The 20044-nt window shown below is 50.6% G+C and overlaps 1 protein-coding gene across 2 annotated transcripts in view; it reads right to left on the bottom strand.

Moving 5' to 3' along the window:
• The window catches only part of LOC110513199 (netrin receptor DCC), a 607044-nt gene that overhangs the window by 43221 nt on the left and 543779 nt on the right, over positions 1 to 20044 (bottom strand). For both annotated transcript variants that reach the window (XM_036976621.2, XM_036976622.2), the window contains exon 27: positions 5559 to 5816. In XM_036976621.2, coding sequence (XP_036832516.2) covers positions 5559 to 5816 — 258 coding nt within the window. The remainder of the gene's footprint in view (positions 1 to 5558; positions 5817 to 20044) is intronic.

Raw genomic sequence — 20044 nt, 5'->3', positions numbered from 1 at the left:
CTAGGTATCCCCCTTTACAACTGACTAGGTATCCCCCTTTCCCTTTACAACTGACTAGGTATCCCCCTTTCCAACTGAATAGATATCCCCCTTTCCCTTTACAACTGACTAGATATCCCCCTTTCCAACTGACTAGGTATCCCCCTTTCCCTTTACAACTGACTAGATATCCCCCTTTCCAACTGACTAGGTATCCCCCTTTACAACTGACTAGGTATCCCCCTTTCCCTTTACAACTGACTAGGCATCCCCCTTTCCCTTTACAACTGACTAGATATCCCCCTTTCCAACTGACTAGATATCCCCTTTTCCCTTTACAACTGACTAGGTATCCCCCTTTACAACTGACTAGGTACCCCCATTTCCAACTGACTATGTATCCCCCTTTCCCTTTCCAACTGACTAGGTATCCCTCTTTACAACTGACTAGGTATCCCCCTTTACAACTGACTAGGTATCCCCCTTTCCCTTTACAACTGACTAGATATCCCCCTTTACAACTGACTAGATATCCCCCTTTCCAACTGACTAGGTATCCCCCTTTACAACTGACTAGGTATCCCCCTTTACAACTGACTAGGTATCCCCCTTTACCTTTACAACTGACTAGGTATCCCCCTTTCCAACTGAATAGATATCCCCCTTTCCCTTTACAACTGACTAGATATCCCCCTTTCCAACTGACTAGGTATCCCCCTTTACAACTGACTAGGTATCCCCCTTTACAACTGACTAGGTATCCCCCTTTCACTTTACAACTGACTAGGTATCCCCCTTTACAACTGACTAGGTATCCCCCTTTACAACTGACTAGGTATCCCCCTTTCCCTTTACAACTGACTAGGTATCCCCCTTTCCCTTTACAACTGACTAGATATCCCCCTTTACAACTGACTAGGTATCCCCCTTTACAACTGACTAGGTATCCCCCTTTCACTTTACAACTGACTAGGTATCCCCCTTTACAACTGACTAGGTATCCCCCTTTACAACTGACTAGGTATCCCCCTTTACAACTGACTAGGTATCCCCCTTTCCAACTGACTAGGTATCCCCCTTTACAACTGACTAGGTATCCCCCTTTACAACTGACTAGGTATCCCCCTTTCACTTTACAACTGACTAGGTATCCCCCTTTACAACTGACTAGGTATCCCCCTTTACAACTGACTAGGTATCCCCCTTTCCCTTTACAACTGACTAGGTATCCCCCTTTACAACTGACTATGTATCCCCCTTTCCCTTTACAACTGACTAGGTATCCCCCTTTCCCTTTACAACTGACTAGGTATCCCCCTTTCCCCTTTACAACTGACTAGGTATCCCCCTTTCCCTTTACAACTGACTAGGTATCCCCCTTTACAACTGACTAGATATCCCCTTTTCCCTTTACAACTGACTAGGTATCCCCCTTTACAACTGACTAGGTATCCCCCTTTCCAACTGACTATGTATCCCCCTTTCCCTTTCCAACTGACTAGGTATCCCACTTTACAACTGACTAGGTATCCCCCTTTACAACTGACTAGGTATCCCCCTTTACAACTGACTAGGTATCCCCCTTTCCCTTTACAACTGACTAGGTATCCCCCTTTCCCTTTACAACTGACAAGGTATCCCCCTTTCCCATTACAACTGACTAGATATCCCCTTTCCAACTGACTAGGTATCCCCCTTTACAACTGACTAGATATCCCCCTTTACAACTGACTAGGTATCCCCCTTTCCCTTTACAACTGACTAGATATCCCCCTTTACAACTGACTAGGTATCCCTCTTTACACCTGACTAGGTATCCCCCTTTCCCTTTACATCTGACTAGGTATCCCCCTTTCCAACTGACTAGGTATCCCCCTTTACAACTGACTAGGTATCCCCCTTTCCCTTTACAACTGACTAGGTATCCCCCTTTACAACTGACTAGGTATCCCCCTTTACAACTGACTAGGTATCCCCCTTTCCCTTTAAAACTGACTAGGTATCCCCCTTTACAACTGACTAGATATCCCCCTTTACAACTGACTAGATATCCCCCTTTCCAACTGACTAGGTATCCCCCTTTACAACTGACTAGGTATCCCTCTTTACACCTGACTAGGTATCCCCCTTTCCCTTTACATCTGACTAGGTATCCCCCTTTCCAACTGACTAGGTATCCCCCTTTACAACTGACTAGGTATCCCCCTTTCCCTTTACAACTGACTAGGTATCCCCCTTTACAACTGACTAGGTATCCCCCTTTCCCTTTAAAACTGACTAGGTATCCCCCTTTACAACTGACTAGGTATCCCCCTTTACAACTGACTAGGTATCCCCCTTTCCCTTTCCAACTGACTAGGTATCCCCCTTTACAATTGACTAGGTATCCCCCTTTCCCTTTACAACTGACTAGGTATCCCCCTTTCCAACTGAATAGATATCCCCCTTTCCCTTTACAACTGACTAGGTATCCCCCTTTCCCTTTACAACTGACTAGGTATCCCCCTTTCCCTTTACAACAGACTAGGTATCCCCCTTTCCCTTTACAACTGACTAGGTATCCCCCTTTACAACTGACTAGGTATCCCCCTTTCCAACTGACTATGTATCCCCCTTTCCCTTTACAACTGACTAGGTATCCCCCTTTCCCTTTACAACTGACTAGATATCCCCCTTTCCAACTGACTAGGTATCCCCCTTTCCAACTGACTAGATATCCCCTTTTCCCTTTACAACTGACTAGGTATCCCCCTTTACAACTGACTAGGTATCCCCCTTTCCAACTGACTATGTATCCCCCTTTCCCTTTCCAACTGACTAGGTATCCCACTTTACAACTGACTAGGTATCCCCCTTTACAACTGACTAGGTATCCCCCTTTACAACTGACTAGGTATCCCCCTTTCCCTTTACAACTGACTAGGTATCCCCCTTTCCCTTTACAACTGACAAGGTATCCCCCTTTCCCTTTACAACTGACTAGATATCCCCTTTCCAACTGACTAGGTATCCCCCTTTACAACTGACTAGATATCCCCCTTTACAACTGACTAGGTATCCCCCTTTCCCTTTACAACTGACTAGATATCCCCCTTTACAACTGACTAGGTATCCCTCTTTACACCTGACTAGGTATCCCCCTTTCCCTTTACATCTGACTAGGTATCCCCCTTTCCAACTGACTAGGTATCCCCCTTTACAACTGACTAGGTATCCCCCTTTCCCTTTACAACTGACTAGGTATCCCCCTTTACAACTGACTAGGTATCCCCCTTTACAACTGACTAGGTATCCCCCTTTCCCTTTAAAACTGACTAGGTATCCCCCTTTACAACTGACTAGATATCCCCCTTTACAACTGACTAGATATCCCCCTTTCCAACTGACTAGGTATCCCCCTTTACAACTGACTAGGTATCCCTCTTTACACCTGACTAGGTATCCCCCTTTCCCTTTACATCTGACTAGGTATCCCCCTTTCCAACTGACTAGGTATCCCCCTTTACAACTGACTAGGTATCCCCCTTTCCCTTTACAACTGACTAGGTATCCCCCTTTACAACTGACTAGGTATCCCCCTTTCCCTTTAAAACTGACTAGGTATCCCCCTTTACAACTGACTAGGTATCCCCCTTTACAACTGACTAGGTATCCCCCTTTCCCTTTACAACTGACTAGGTATCCCCCTTTCCAACTGACTAGGTATCCCCCTTTACAATTGACTAGGTATCCCCCTTTCCCTTTACAACTGACTAGGTATCCCCCTTTCCAACTGAATAGATATCCCCCTTTCCCTTTACAACTGACTAGGTATCCCCCTTTCCCTTTACAACTGACTAGGTATCCCCCTTTCCCTTTACAACTGACTAGGTATCCCCCTTTACAACTGACTAGGTATCCCCCTTTACAATTGACTAGGTATCCCGCTTTCCCTTTACAACTGACTAGGTATCCCCCTTTCCAACTGAATAGATATCCCCCTTTCCCTTTACAACTGACTAGATATCCCCCTTTCCAACTGACTAGGTATCCCCCTTTACAACTGACTAGGTATCCCCCTTTACAACTGACTAGGTATCCCCCTTTCCCTTTACAACTGACTAGGTATCCCCCTTTACAACTGACTAGGTATCCCCCTTTACAATTGACTAGGTATCCCCCTTTCCCTTTACAACTGACTAGGTATCCCCCTTTCCAACTGAATAGATATCCCCCTTTCCCTTTACAACTGACTAGGTATCCCCCTTTACAACTGACTAGGTATCCCCCTTTACAACTGACTAGGTATCCCCCTTTCCCTTTCCAACTGACTAGGTATCCCCCTTTACAACTGACTAGGTATCCCCTTTTACAACTGACTAGGTATCCCCCTTTACAACTGACTAGGTATCCCCCTTTCCAACTGACTAGATATCCCCTTTTCCCTTTACAACTGACTAGGTATCCCCCTTTCCCTTTACAACTGACTAGGTATCCCCCTTTACAACTGACTAGGTATCCCCCTTTCCAACTGACTATGTATCCCCCTTTCCCTTTACAACTGACTAGGTATCCCCCTTTCCCTTTACAACTGACTAGATATCCCCCTTTCCAACTGACTAGGTATCCCCCTTTACAACTGACTAGGTATCCCCCTTTCCCTTTACAACTGACTAGGTATCCCCCTTTCCAACTGACTAGGTATCCCCCTTTCCATTTCCAACTGACTAGGTATCCCCCTTTCCCTTTACAACTGACTAGGTATCCCCCTTTACAACTGACTAGGTATCCCCCTTTCCAACTGACTAGATATCCCCCTTTCCAACTGACTAGGTATCCCCCTTTACAACTGACTAGGTATCCCCCTTTCCAACTGACTAGATATCCCCTTTTCAACTGACTAGGTATCCCCCTTTACAACTGACTAGGTATCCCCCTTTCCAACTGACTATGTATCCCCCTTTCCCTTTCCAACTGACTAGGTATCCCCCTTTCCAACTGACTAGATATCCACCTTTCCCTTTCCAACTGACTAGATATCCCCCTTTCCATTTACAACTGACTATATATCCCCCTTTCCCTTTCCAACTGACTAAATATCCCCCTGTACAACTGACTAGATATCCCCCTTTCCCTTTACAACTGACTAGATATCCCCCTTTCCCTGTACAACTGACTAGATATCCCCCTTTCCAACTGACTAGATATCCCCCTTTACAACTGACTAGGTATCCCCCTTTCCCTTTCCAACTGACTAGATATCCCCCTTTACAACTGACTATCCCCCTTTCCAACTGACTATCCCCCTTTCTGTAATGTGTAAATGAGACAATTAGATAAAAAAGGCCCATTGTTCAGAAATCAGCCAGAAATCAGCCAGAAATCAGCCAGAAATCAGCCAGAAACCAGCCAGAAATCAGCCAGAAATCAGCCAGAAATCAGCCAGAAATCAGCCAGAAATCAGCCTTAACCTCTGCCTTAAAACATTTGTTTTATATTCTTGGTTATATTGGCCATAGATGTGCATATGAAGGTCCACAGGTCACGTTATTGTATCACCCAGCACTAGCGTCAAACCCAGTCCCTTACATTGGACTCACTTGAATGTGGCATCATGGGTGTGTAGACCTTGGGGTCGATGGTGCCCATGGGTGGAGGCAGGAGGGGGTTGGCGAAGCTGCGTAGGGGGTGCGTGGGCCGGACGCAGGCGGTGGGGATGGTACGGGTCGAGGTACCTCCGACCTCCTCTGTGCCAGGGAGAGAAAGGTCCCCTTTACCTCCTACACCTGGCTTACTGCTACTGCTGCTGATCAAGGTCTGCTGTACCCCGAGCGTGGAGCTGCCCTCTGTCGATATCGCTGCACAGAGAGAGACAGAGAAACAGATTAGTTAGTTTCATCTGTTAGTTAATAAGTTAGCTAGTTAATTAATTAGTTAGCTAGTTAGTTAATAAGTTAACTAGTTAGTTAATTAGTTACCTAGTTAATTAGTTAGTTATTTAGTTATTTAGTTAATTAGTTATTAGTTAGCTAGTTAGATCCATATGTTAGTTAATAAGTTAGCTAGTTAGTTAATAAGTTAGCTAGTTAGTTAATTAGTTAGCTAGTTATCTAATTAGTTTGCTAGTTAGTTAATTAGTTAGTTCCCCCTGTTAGTTAATTAGTTAGCTAGTTATTATATTATAGTTGTCTATGATCTATATCTTGTAGCTATAAAAACAAAACAAAAAAATATCAAAATAGAAGTAAATTGTCTGTGTGTACTCTCTAGTATCTGGACAGTAACCTCATGCTGAGACCCAGGGAGCCCTACTCCTAGTAACCTCATGCTGAGAGACCCAGGGAGCCCTACTCCTAGTAACCTCATGCTGAGAGACCCAGGGAGCCCTACTCCTAGTAACCTCATACTGATACCCAGGGAGCCCTACTCCTAGTAACCTCATGCTGAGAGACCCAGGGAGCCCTACTCCTAGGAACCTCATGCTGAGAGACCAAGGGAGCCCTACTCCTAGTAACCTCATGTTGAGAGACCCAGGGAGCCCTACTCCTAGTAACCTCATGTTGAGAGACCCAGGGAGCCCTACTCCTAGTAACCTCATGCTGAGAGACCCAGTGAGCCCTACTCCTAGTAACCTCATGCTGAGAGACCCAGGGAGCCCTACTCCTAGTAACCTCATGTTGAGAGACCTTGGGGGCCCTACTCCTAGTAACCTCATGTTGAGAAACCCAGGGGGCCCTACTCCTAGTAACCTCATGTTGAGGCACCCAGGGAGCCCTACTCCTAGTAACCTCATGTTAAGAGACCCAGGGAGCCCTACTCCTAGTAACCTCATACTGAGACCCAGGGAGTCCTACTCCTAGTAACCTCATGCTGAGAGACCCAGGGAGCCCTACTCCTAGTAACCTCATACTGAGACCCAGGGAGCCCTACTCCTAGTAACCTCATGTTGAGAGACCTAGGGGGCCCTACTCCTAGTAACCTCATACTGAGAGACCTAGGGGGCCCTACTCCTAGTAACCTCATTTTGAGAGACCTAGGGAGCCCTACTCCTAGTAACCTCATGTTGAGAGACACAGGGAGCCCTACTCTTAGTAACATCATGTTGAGAGACACAGGGAGCCCTACTCCTAGTAACCTCATGTTGAGAGACCTAGGGAGCCCTACTCCTAGTAACCTCATGTTGAGAGACACAGGGAGCCCTACTCTTAGTAACATCATGTTGAGAGACCCAGGGAGCCCTACTCTTAGTAACATCATGTTGAGAGACCTAGGGAGCCCTACTCCTAGTAACCTCATGTTGAGAGACACAGGGAGCCCTACTCTTAGTAACATCATGTTGAGAGACCCAGGGAGCCCTACTCTTAGTAACATCATGTTGAAGGGCCCAGGGAGCCCTACTCCTAGTAACCTCATGTTGAGAGACCTAGGGGGCCCTACTCCTAGTAACATCAATTTGAGAGACCCAGGGAGCCCTACTCCTAGTAACCTCATGTTGAGAGAACTAGGGGGCCCTACTCCTAGTAATATCATGTTGAGAGACCCAGGGAGCCCTACTCCTAGTAACCTCATGCTGAGACCCAGGGAGCCCTACTCCTAGTAAACTCATGTTGAGAGACCCAGGGAGCCCTACTCCTAGTAACCTCATGCTGAGAGACCCAGTGAGCCCTACTCTTAGTAACCTCATGTTGAGAGACCCAGGGAGCCCTACTCCTAGTAACCTCATGTTGAGAGACCCAGGGAGCCCTACTCCTAGTAACCTCATGTTGAGAGACCCAGGGAGCCCTACTCCTAGTAACCTCATGCTGAGAGACCCAGTGAGCCCTACTCCTAGTAACCTCATGCTGAGAGACCCAGGGAGCCCTACTCCTAGTAACCTCATGTTGAGAGACCCAGGGAGCCCTACTCCTAGTAACCTCATGCTGAGAGACCCAGGGAGCCATACTCCTAGTAACCTCATGCTGAGACCCAGAGAGCCCTACTCCTAGTAACCTCATGCTGAGAGACCCAGGGAGCCCTACTCCTAGTAACCTCATATTGATACCCATGGAGCCCTACTCCTAGTAACCTCTTGCTGAGAGACCCAGGGAGCCCTACTCCTAGTAACCTCATGTTGACAGACCCAGGGAGCCCTACTCCTAGTAACCTCATACTGATACCCAGGGAGCCATACTCCTAGTAACCTCATGTTGAGACCCAGGGAGCCCTACTCCTAGTAACCTCATGTTGAGACCCAGGGAGCCCTACTCCTAGTAACCTCATGTTGAGAGATCCAGGGAGCCCTACTCCTAGTAACCTCATGCTGAGAGACCCAGGGAGCCCTACTCTTAGTAACCTCATGCTGAGACCCAGAGAGCCCTACTCCTAGTAACCTCATGTTAAGAGACCCAGGGAGCCTTGCTCCTGGTAACATCATGCTGAGACCCAGAGAGCCCTACTCCTAGTAACCTCATGTTGAGAGACCCAGGGAGCCCTACTCCTAGTAACCTCATGCTGAGAGACCCAGGGAGCCCTACTCCTAGTAACTTCATGTTGAGGGACCTAGGGGGCCCTACTCCTAGTAACCTCATGCTGAGAGACCCAGGGAGCCCTACTCCTAGTAACCTCATGTTGAGAGACCCAGGGAGCCCTCCTCCTAGTAACCTCATGTGGAGAGACCCAGTGAGCTCTATTCTTAGTAACCTCATGATGAGAGACCCAGGGAGCCCTACTCCTAGTAACCTCATGTTGAGAGACCCAGGGAGCCCTACTCCTAGTAACCTCATGCTGAGAGACCCAGTGAGCCCTACTCCTAGTAACCTCATGCTGAGAGACCCAGGGAGCCCTACTCCTAGTAACCTCATGTTGAGAGACCTTGGGGGCCCTACTCCTAGTAACCTCATGTTGAGAAACCCAGGGGGCCCTACTCCTAGTAACCTCATGTTGAGGCACCCAGGGAGCCCTACTCCTAGTAACCTCATGTTAAGAGACCCAGGGAGCCCTACTCCTAGTAACCTCATACTGAGACCCAGGGAGTCCTACTCCTAGTAACCTCATGCTGAGAGACCCAGGGAGCCCTACTCCTAGTAACCTCATACTGAGACCCAGGGAGCCCTACTCCTAGTAACCTCATGTTGAGAGACCTAGGGGGCCCTACTCCTAGTAACCTCATACTGAGAGACCTAGGGGGCCCTACTCCTAGTAACCTCATTTTGAGAGACCTAGGGAGCCCTACTCCTAGTAACCTCATGTTGAGAGACACAGGGAGCCCTACTCTTAGTAACATCATGTTGAGAGACACAGGGAGCCCTACTCCTAGTAACCTCATGTTGAGAGACCTAGGGAGCCCTACTCCTAGTAACCTCATGTTGAGAGACACAGGGAGCCCTACTCTTAGTAACATCATGTTGAGAGACCCAGGGAGCCCTACTCTTAGTAACATCATGTTGAGAGACCTAGGGAGCCCTACTCCTAGTAACCTCATGTTGAGAGACACAGGGAGCCCTACTCTTAGTAACATCATGTTGAGAGACCCAGGGAGCCCTACTCTTAGTAACATCATGTTGAAGGGCCCAGGGAGCCCTACTCCTAGTAACCTCATGTTGAGAGACCTAGGGGGCCCTACTCCTAGTAACATCAATTTGAGAGACCCAGGGAGCCCTACTCCTAGTAACCTCATGTTGAGAGAACTAGGGGGCCCTACTCCTAGTAATATCATGTTGAGAGACCCAGGGAGCCCTACTCCTAGTAACCTCATGCTGAGACCCAGGGAGCCCTACTCCTAGTAAACTCATGTTGAGAGACCCAGGGAGCCCTACTCCTAGTAACCTCATGTTGAGAGACCCAGGGAGCCCTACTCCTAGTAACCTCATGCTGAGAGACCCAGTGAGCCCTACTCCTAGTAACCTCATGCTGAGAGACACAGGGAGCCCTACTCCTAGTAACCTCATGTTGAGAGACACAGGGAGCCCTACTCTTAGTAACATCATGTTGAGAGACCCAGGGAGCCCTACTCTTAGTAACCTCATGCTGAGACCCAGAGAGCCCTACTCCTAGTAACCTCATGCTGAGAGACCCAGGGAGCCCTACTCCTAGTAACCTCATATTGATACCCATGGAGCCCTACTCCTAGTAACCTCTTGCTGAGAGACCCAGGGAGCCCTACTCCTAGTAACCTCATGTTGACAGACCCAGGGAGCCCTACTCCTAGTAACCTCATACTGATACCCAGGGAGGCCTACTCCTAGTAACCTCATGTTGAGACCCAGGGAGCCCTACTCCTAGTAACCTCATGTTGAGACCCAGGGAGCCCTACTCCTAGTAACCTCATGTTGAGAGATCCAGGGAGCCCTACTCCTAGTAACCTCATGCTGAGAGACCCAGGGAGCCCTACTCTTAGTAACCTCATGCTGAGACCCAGAGAGCCCTACTCCTAGTAACCTCATGTTAAGAGACCCAGGGAGCCTTGCTCCTGGTAACATCATGCTGAGACCCAGAGAGCCCTACTCCTAGTAACCTCATGTTGAGAGACCCAGGGAGCCCTACTCCTAGTAACCTCATGCTGAGAGACCCAGGGAGCCCTACTCCTAGTAACTTCATGTTGAGGGACCTAGGGGGCCCTACTCCTAGTAACCTCATGCTGAGAGACCCAGGGAGCCCTACTCCTAGTAACCTCATGTTGAGAGACCCAGGGAGCCCTCCTCCTAGTAACCTCATGTGGAGAGACCCAGTGAGCTCTATTCTTAGTAACCTCATGATGAGAGACCCAGGGAGCCCTACTCCTAGTAACCTCATGTTGAGAGACCCAGGGAGCCCTACTCCTAGTAACCTCATGCTGAGAGACCCAGTGAGCCCTACTCCTAGTAACCTCATGCTGAGAGACACAGGGAGCACTACTCCTAGTAACCTCATGTTGAGAGACCTTGGGGGCCCTACTCCTAGTAACCTCATGTTGAGAAACCCAGGGGGCCCTACTCCTAGTAACCTCATGTTGAGGCACCCAGGGAGCCCTACTCCTAGTAACCTCATGTTAAGAGACCCAGGGAGCCCTACTCCTAGTAACCTCATACTGAGACCCAGGGAGTCCTACTCCTAGTAACCTCATGCTGAGAGACCCAGGGAGCCATACTCCTAGTAACCTCATACTGAGACCCAGGGAGCCCTACTCCTAGTAACCTCATGTTGAGAGACCTAGGGGGCCCTACTCCTAGTAACCTCATACTGAGAGACCTAGGGGGCCCTACTCCTAGTAACCTCATTTTGAGAGACCTAGGGAGCCCTACTCCTAGTAACCTCATGTTGAGAGACACAGGGAGCCCTACTCTTAGTAACATCATGTTGAGAGACACAGGGAGCCCTACTCCTAGTAACCTCATGTTGAGAGACCCAGGGAGCCCTACTCCTAGTAACCTCATGTTGAGAGACACAGGGAGCCCTACTCTTAGTAACATCATGTTGAGAGACCCAGGGAGCCCTACTCTTAGTAACATCATGTTGAGAGACCTAGGGAGCCCTACTCCTAGTAACCTCATGTTGAGAGACACAGGGAGCCCTACTCTTAGTAACATCATGTTGAGAGACCCAGGGAGCCCTACTCTTAGTAACATCATGTTGAAGGGCCCAGGGAGCCCTACTCCTAGTAACCTCATGTTGAGAGACCTAGGGGGCCCTACTCCTAGTAACATCAATTTGAGAGACCCAGGGAGCCCTACTCCTAGTAACCTCATGTTGAGAGAACTAGGGGGCCCTACTCCTAGTAATATCATGTTGAGAGACCCAGGGAGCCCTACTCCTAGTAACCTCATGCTGAGACCCAGGGAGCCCTACTCCTAGTAAACTCATGTTGAGAGACCCAGGGAGCCCTACTCCTAGTAACCTCATGTTGAGAGACCCAGGGAGCCCTACTCCTAGTAACCTCATGTTGAGAGACACAGGGAGCCCTACTCTTAGTAACATCATGTTGAGAGACCCAGGGAGCCCTACTCTTAGTAACATCATGTTGAGAGACCTAGGGAGCCCTACTCCTAGTAACCTCATGTTGAGAGACACAGGGAGCCCTACTCTTAGTAACATCATGTTGAGAGACCCAGGGAGCCCTACTCTTAGTAACATCATGTTGAAGGGCCCAGGGAGCCCTACTCCTAGTAACCTCATGTTGAGAGAACTAGGGGGCCCTACTCCTAGTAATATCATGTTGAGAGACCCAGGGAGCCCTACTCCTAGTAACCTCATGCTGAGATCCAGGGAGCCCTACTCCTAGTAAACTCATGTTGAGAGACCCAGGGAGCCCTACTCCTAGTAACCTCATGCTGAGAGACCCAGTGAGCCCTACTCTTAGTAACCTCATGTTGAGAGACCCAGGGAGCCCTACTCCTAGTAACCTCATGTTGAGAGACCCAGGGAGCCCTACTCCTAGTAACCTCATGTTGAGAGACCCAGGGAGCCCTACTCCTAGTAACCTCATGCTGAGAGACCCAGTGACCCCTACTCCTAGTAACCTCATGCTGAGAGACCCAGGGAGCCCTACTCCTAGTAACCTCATGTTGAGAGACCCAGGGAGCCCTACTCCTAGTAACCTCATGCTGAGAGACCCAGGGAGCCATACTCCTAGTAACCTCATGCTGAGACCCAGAGAGCCCTACTCCTAGTAACCTCATGCTGAGAGACCCAGGGAGCCCTACTCCTAGTAACCTCATATTGATACCCATGGAGCCCTACTCCTAGTAACCTCTTGCTGAGAGACCCAGGGAGCCCTACTCCTAGTAACCTCATGTTGACAGACCCAGGGAGCCCTACTCCTAGTAACCTCATACTGATACCCAGGGAGCCCTACTCCTAGTAACCTCATGTTGAGACCCAGGGAGCCCTACTCCTAGTAACCTCATGTTGAGACCCAGGGAGCCCTACTCCTAGTAACCTCATGTTGAGAGATCCAGGGAGCCCTACTCCTAGTAACCTCATGCTGAGAGACCCAGGGAGCCCTACTCTTAGTAACCTCATGCTGAGACCCAGAGAGCCCTACTCCTAGTAACCTCATGTTAAGAGACCCAGGGAGCCTTGCTCCTGGTAACATCATGCTGAGACCCAGAGAGCCCTACTCCTAGTAACCTCATGTTGAGAGACCCAGGGAGCCCTACTCCTAGTAACCTCATGCTGAGAGACCCAGGGAGCCCTACTCCTAGTAACTTCATGTTGAGGGACCTAGGGGGCCCTACTCCTAGTAACCTCATGCTGAGAGACCCAGGGAGCCCTACTCCTAGTAACCTCATGCTAAGACCCAGGGAGCCCTACTCCTAGTAACCTCATGCTGAGAGACCCAGGGAGCCCTACTCTTAGTAACCTCATGCTGAGACCCAGAGAGCCCTACTCCTAGTAACCTCATGTTAAGAGACCCAGGGAGCCTTGCTCCTGGTAACCTCATGTTGAGGCACCCAGGGAGCCCTACTCCTAGTAACCTCATGTTGAGAGACCCAGGGAGCCCTACTCCTAGTAACCTCATACTGAGACCCAGGGAGCCCTACTCCTAGTAACCTCATGCTGAGAGATCCAGGGAGCCCTACTCCTAGTAACCTCATACTGAGACCCAGGGAGCCCTACTCCTAGTAACCTCATGTTGAGAGACCTAGGGGGCCCTACTCCTAGTAACCTCATGTTGAGAGACCTAGGGGGCCCTACTCCTAGTAACCTCATGTTGAGAGACCTAGGGGGCCCTACTCCTAGTAACCTCATGTTGAGGGACCTAAGGGGCCCTACTCCTAGTAACCTCATACTGAGACCCAGGGAGCCCTACTCCTAGTAACCTCATGTTGAGAGACACAGGGAGCCCTACTCTTAGTAACATCATGTTGAGAGACCTAGGGGGCCCTACTCCTAGTAACCTCATGTTGAGAGACCTAGGGGGCCCTACTCCTAGTAACCTCATGTTGAGAGACCTAGGGGGCCCTACTCCTAGTAACCTCATGTTGAGAGACCTAGGGGGCCCTACTCCTAGTAACCTCATGTTGAGGGACCTAAGGGGCCCTACTCCTAGTAACCTCATACTGAGACCCAGGGAGCCCTACTCCTAGTAACCTCATGTTGAGAGACCTAGGGGGCCCTACTCCTAGTAACCTCATGTTGAGAGACCTAGGGGGCCCTACTCCTAGTAACCTCATGTTGAGAGACCTAGGGGGCCCTACTCCTAGTAACCTCATGTTGAGAGACCTAGGGGGCCCTACTCCTAGTAACCTCATGTTGAGGGACCTAAGGGGCCCTACTCCTAGTAACCTCATACTGAGACCCAGGGAGCCCTACTCCTAGTAACCTCATGTTGAGAGACCCAGGGAGCCTTGCTCCTGGTAACCTCATGTTGAGGCACCCAGGGAGCCCTACTCCTAGTAACCTCATGTTGAGAGACCCAGGGAGCCCTACTCCTAGTAACCTCATACTGAGACCCAGGGAGCCCTACTCCTAGTAACCTCATGCTGAGAGACCCAGGGAGCCCTACTCCTAGTAACCTCATACTGAGACCCAGGGAGCCCTACTCCTAGTAACCTCATGTTGAGAGACCTAGGGGGCCCTACTCCTAGTAACCTCATGTTGAGAGACCTAGGGGGCCCTACTCCTAGTAACCTCATGTTGAGAGACCTAGGGGGCCCTACTCCTAGTAACCTCATGTTGAGGGACCTAAGGGGCCCTACTCCTAGTAACCTCATACTGAGACCCAGGGAGCCCTACTCCTAGTAACCTCATGTTGAGAGACACAGGGAGCCCTACTCTTAGTAACATCATGTTGAGAGACCTAGGGGGCCCTACTCCTAGTAACCTCATGTTGAGAGACCTAGGGGGCCCTACTCCTAGTAACCTCATGTTGAGAGACCTAGGGGGCCCTACTCCTAGTAACCTCATGTTGAGAGACCTAGGGGGCCCTACTCCTAGTAACCTCATGTTGAGGGACCTAAGGGGCCCTACTCCTAGTAACCTCATACTGAGACCCAGGGAGCCCTACTCCTAGTAACCTCATGTTGAGAGACCTAGGGGGCCCTACTCCTAGTAACCTCATGTTGAGAGACCTAGGGGGCCCTACTCCTAGTAACCTCATGTTGAGACCCAGGGAGCCCTACTCCTAGTAACCTCATGTTGAGACCCAGGGAGCCCTTCTCCTAGTAACCTCATGTTGAGAGATCCAGGGAGCCCTACTCCTAGTAACCTCATGCTGAGAGACCCAGGGAGCCCTACTCTTAGTAACCTCATGCTGAGACCCAGAGAGCCCTACTCCTAGTAACCTCATGTTAAGAGACCCAGGGAGCCTTGCTCCTGGTAACATCATGCTGAGACCCAGAGAGCCCTACTCCTAGTAACCTCATGTTGAGAGACCCAGGGAGCCCTACTCCTAGTAACCTCATGCTGAGAGACCCAGGGAGCCCTACTCCTAGTAACTTCATGTTGAGGGACCTAGGGGGCCCTACTCCTAGTAACCTCATGCTGAGAGACCCAGGGAGCCCTACTCCTAGTAACCTCATGCTAAGACCCAGGGAGCCCTACTCCTAGTAACCTCATGCTGAGAGACCCAGGGAGCCCTACTCTTAGTAACCTCATGCTGAGACCCAGAGAGCCCTACTCCTAGTAACCTCATGTTAAGAGACCCAGGGAGCCTTGCTCCTGGTAACCTCATGTTGAGGCACCCAGGGAGCCCTACTCCTAGTAACCTCATGTTGAGAGACCCAGGGAGCCCTACTCCTAGTAACCTCATACTGAGACCCAGGGAGCCCTACTCCTAGTAACCTCATGCTGAGAGATCCAGGGAGCCCTACTCCTAGTAACCTCATACTGAGACCCAGGGAGCCCTACTCCTAGTAACCTCATGTTGAGAGACCTAGGGGGCCCTACTCCTAGTAACCTCATGTTGAGAGACCTAGGGGGCCCTACTCCTAGTAACCTCATGTTGAGAGACCTAGGGGGCCCTACTCCTAGTAACCTCATGTTGAGGGACCTAAGGGGCCCTACTCCTAGTAACCTCATACTGAGACCCAGGGAGCCCTACTCCTAGTAACCTCATGTTGAGAGACACAGGGAGCCCTACTCTTAGTAACATCATGTTGAGAGACCTAGGGGGCCCTACTCCTAGTAACCTCATGTTGAGAGACCTAGGGGGCCCTACTCCTAGTAACCTCATGTTGAGAGACCTAGGGGGCCCTACTCCTAGTAACCTCATGTTGAGAGACCTAGGGGGCCCTACTCCTAGTAACCTCATGTTGAGGGACCTAAGGGGCCCTACTCCTAGTAACCTCATACTGAGACCCAGGGAGCCCTACTCCTAGTAACCTCATGTTGAGAGACCTAGGGGGCCCTACTCCTAGTAACCTCATGTTGAGAGACCTAGGGGGCCCTACTCCTAGTAACCTCATGTTGAGAGACCTAGGGGGCCCTACTCCTAGTAACCTCATGTTGAGAGACCTAGGGGGCCCTACTCCTAGTAACCTCATGTTGAGGGACCTAAGGGGCCCTACTCCTAGTAACCTCATACTGAGACCCAGGGAGCCCTACTCCTAGTAACCTCATGTTGAGAGACCCAGGGAGCCTTGCTCCTGGTAACCTCATGTTGAGGCACCCAGGGAGCCCTACTCCTAGTAACCTCATGTTGAGAGACCCAGGGAGCCCTACTCCTAGTAACCTCATACTGAGACCCAGGGAGCCCTACTCCTAGTAACCTCATGCTGAGAGACCCAGGGAGCCCTACTCCTAGTAACCTCATACTGAGACCCAGGGAGCCCTACTCCTAGTAACCTCATGTTGAGAGACCTAGGGGGCCCTACTCCTAGTAACCTCATGTTGAGAGACCTAGGGGGCCCTACTCCTAGTAACCTCATGTTGAGAGACCTAGGGGGCCCTACTCCTAGTAACCTCATGTTGAGGGACCTAAGGGGCCCTACTCCTAGTAACCTCATACTGAGACCCAGGGAGCCCTACTCCTAGTAACCTCATGTTGAGAGACACAGGGAGCCCTACTCTTAGTAACATCATGTTGAGAGACCTAGGGGGCCCTACTCCTAGTAACCTCATGTTGAGAGACCTAGGGGGCCCTACTCCTAGTAACCTCATGTTGAGAGACCTAGGGGGCCCTACTCCTAGTAACCTCATGTTGAGAGACCTAGGGGGCCCTACTCCTAGTAACCTCATGTTGAGGGACCTAAGGGGCCCTACTCCTAGTAACCTCATACTGAGACCCAGGGAGCCCTACTCCTAGTAACCTCATGTTGAGAGACCTAGGGGGCCCTACTCCTAGTAACCTCATGTTGAGAGACCTAGGGGGCCCTACTCCTAGTAACCTCATGTTGAGAGACCTAGGGGGCCCTACTCCTAGTAACCTCATGTTGAGAGACCTAGGGGGCCCTACTCCAAGTAACCTCATGTTGAGGGACCTAAGGGGCCCTACTCCTAGTAACCTCATACTGAGACCCAGGGAGCCCTACTCCTAGTAACCTCATGTTGAGAGACACAGGGAGCCCTACTCTTAGTAACATCATGTTGAGAGACCCAGGGAGCCCTACTCTTAGCAACATCATGTTGAGGGGCCTAGGGGGGCCTACTCCTAGTAACCTCATGTTGAGAGACCCAGTGAGCCCTACTCCTAGTAACCTCATGTGTAGAGACCCAGGGAGCCCTACTCCTAGTAACCTCATGTTGAGGGGCCTAGGGGGCCCTACTCCTAGTAACCTCATGTTGAGGGGCCTATGGGGCCCTACTCCTAGTAACCTCATGTTGAGAGACCCAGGGAGCCCTACTCCTAGTAACCTCATGCTGAGAGACCCAGGGAGCCCTACTCCTAGTAACCTCATGCTAAGACCCAGGGAGCCCTACTCCTAGTAACCTCATGCTGAGAGACCCAGGGAGCCCTACTCTTAGTAACCTCATGCTGAGACCCAGAGAGCCCTACTCCTAGTAACCTCATGTTGAGAGACCCAGGGAGCCCTACTCCTAGTAACCTCATGCTGAGAGACCCAGGGAGCCCTACTCCTAGTAACTTCATGTTGAGGGACCTAGGGGGCCCTACTCCTAGTAACCTCATGCTGAGAGACCCAGGGAGCCCTACTCCTAGTAACCTCATGCTAAGACCCAGGGAGCCCTACTCCTAGTAACCTCATGCTGAGAGACCCAGGGAGCCCTACTCTTAGTAACCTCATGCTGAGACCCAGAGAGCCCTACTCCTAGTAACCTCATGTTAAGAGACCCAGGGAGCCTTGCTCCTGGTAACCTCATGTTGAGGCACCCAGGGAGCCCTACTCCTAGTAACCTCATGTTGAGAGACCCAGGGAGCCCTACTCCTAGTAACCTCATACTGAGACCCAGGGAGCCCTACTCCTAGTAACCTCATGCTGAGAGACCCAGGGAGCCCTACTCCTAGTAACCTCATACTGAGACCCAGGGAGCCCTACTCCTAGTAACCTCATGTTGAGAGACCTAGGGGGCCCTACTCCTAGTAACCTCATGTTGAGAGACCTAGGGGGCCCTACTCCTAGTAACCTCATGTTGAGAGACCTAGGGGGCCCTACTCCTAGTAACCTCATGTTGAGGGACCTAAGGGGCCCTACTCCTAGTAACCTCATACTGAGACCCAGGGAGCCCTACTCCTAGTAACCTCATGTTGAGAGACACAGGGAGCCCTACTCTTAGTAACATCATGTTGAGAGACCTAGGGGGCCCTACTCCTAGTAACCTCATGTTGAGAGACCTAGGGGGCCCTACTCCTAGTAACCTCATGTTGAGAGACCTAGGGGGCCCTACTCCTAGTAACCTCATGTTGAGAGACCTAGGGGGCCCTACTCCTAGTAACCTCATGTTGAGGGACCTAAGGGGCCCTACTCCTAGTAACCTCATACTGAGACCCAGGGAGCCCTACTCCTAGTAACCTCATGTTGAGAGACCTAGGGGGCCCTACTCCTAGTAACCTCATGTTGAGAGACCTAGGGGGCCCTACTCCTAGTAACCTCATGTTGAGAGACCTAGGGGGCCCTACTCCTAGTAACCTCATGTTGAGAGACCTAGGGGGCCCTACTCCTAGTAACCTCATGTTGAGGGACCTAAGGGGCCCTACTCCTAGTAACCTCATACTGAGACCCAGGGAGCCCTACTCCTAGTAACCTCATGTTGAGAGACACAGGGAGCCCTACTCTTAGTAACATCATGTTGAGAGACCCAGGGAGCCCTACTCTTAGCAACATCATGTTGAGGGGCCTAGGGGGGCCTACTCCTAGTAACCTCATGTTGAGAGACCCAGTGAGCCCTACTCCTAGTAACCTCATGTGTAGAGACCCAGGGAGCCCTACTCCTAGTAACCTCATGTTGAGGGGCCTAGGGGGCCCTACTCCTAGTAACCTCATGTTGAGGGGCCTATGGGGCCCTACTCCTAGTAACCTCATGTTGAGAGACCCAGGGAGCCCTACTCCTAGTAACCTCATGTTGAGAGACCCAGAGAGCCCTACTCCTAGTAACCTCATGTTGAGAGACCCAGGGAGCCCTACTCCTAGTAACCTCATGTGTAGAGACCCAGGGAGCCCTACTCCTAGTAACCTCATGTGTAGAGACCCAGGGAGCCCTACTCCTAGTAACCTCCTGTTGAGGGGCCTAGGGGGCCCTACTCCTAGTAACCTCATGTTGAGGGGCCTATGGGGCCCTACTCCTAGTAACCTCATGTTGAGAGACCCAGGGAGCCCTACTCCTAGTAACCTCATGTTGAGAGACCCAGAGAGCCCTACTCCTAGTAACCTCATGCTGAGAGACCCAGAGAGCCCTACTCCTAGTAACCTCATGCTGAGAGACCCAGAGAGCCCTACTCCTAGTAACCTCATGCTGAGAGACCCAGAGAGCCCTACTCCTAGTAACCTCATGCTGAGAGACCCAGGGAGCCCTACTCCTAGTAACCTCATGTTGAGAGACCCAGAGAGCCCTACTCCTAGTAACCTCATGTTGAGAGACCCAGAGAGCCCTACTCCTAGTAACCTCATGTTGAGAGACCCAGGGAGCCCTACTCCTAGTAACCTCATGTTGAGAGACCCAGAGAGCCCTACTCCTAGTAACCTCATGTTGAGAGACCCAGAGAGCCCTACTCCTAGTAACCTCATGTTGAGAGACC

The sequence above is a fragment of the Oncorhynchus mykiss genome, chromosome 5, assembly GCF_057628025.1.
Source record: "Oncorhynchus mykiss isolate SJ-2025 chromosome 5, ASM5762802v1, whole genome shotgun sequence".
Classification (NCBI taxonomy): domain Eukaryota; kingdom Metazoa; phylum Chordata; class Actinopteri; order Salmoniformes; family Salmonidae; genus Oncorhynchus; species Oncorhynchus mykiss.
The sequence above is the reverse complement of the archived record's forward strand: the minus strand, read 5'-3'. Positions and strand labels throughout refer to the sequence as shown.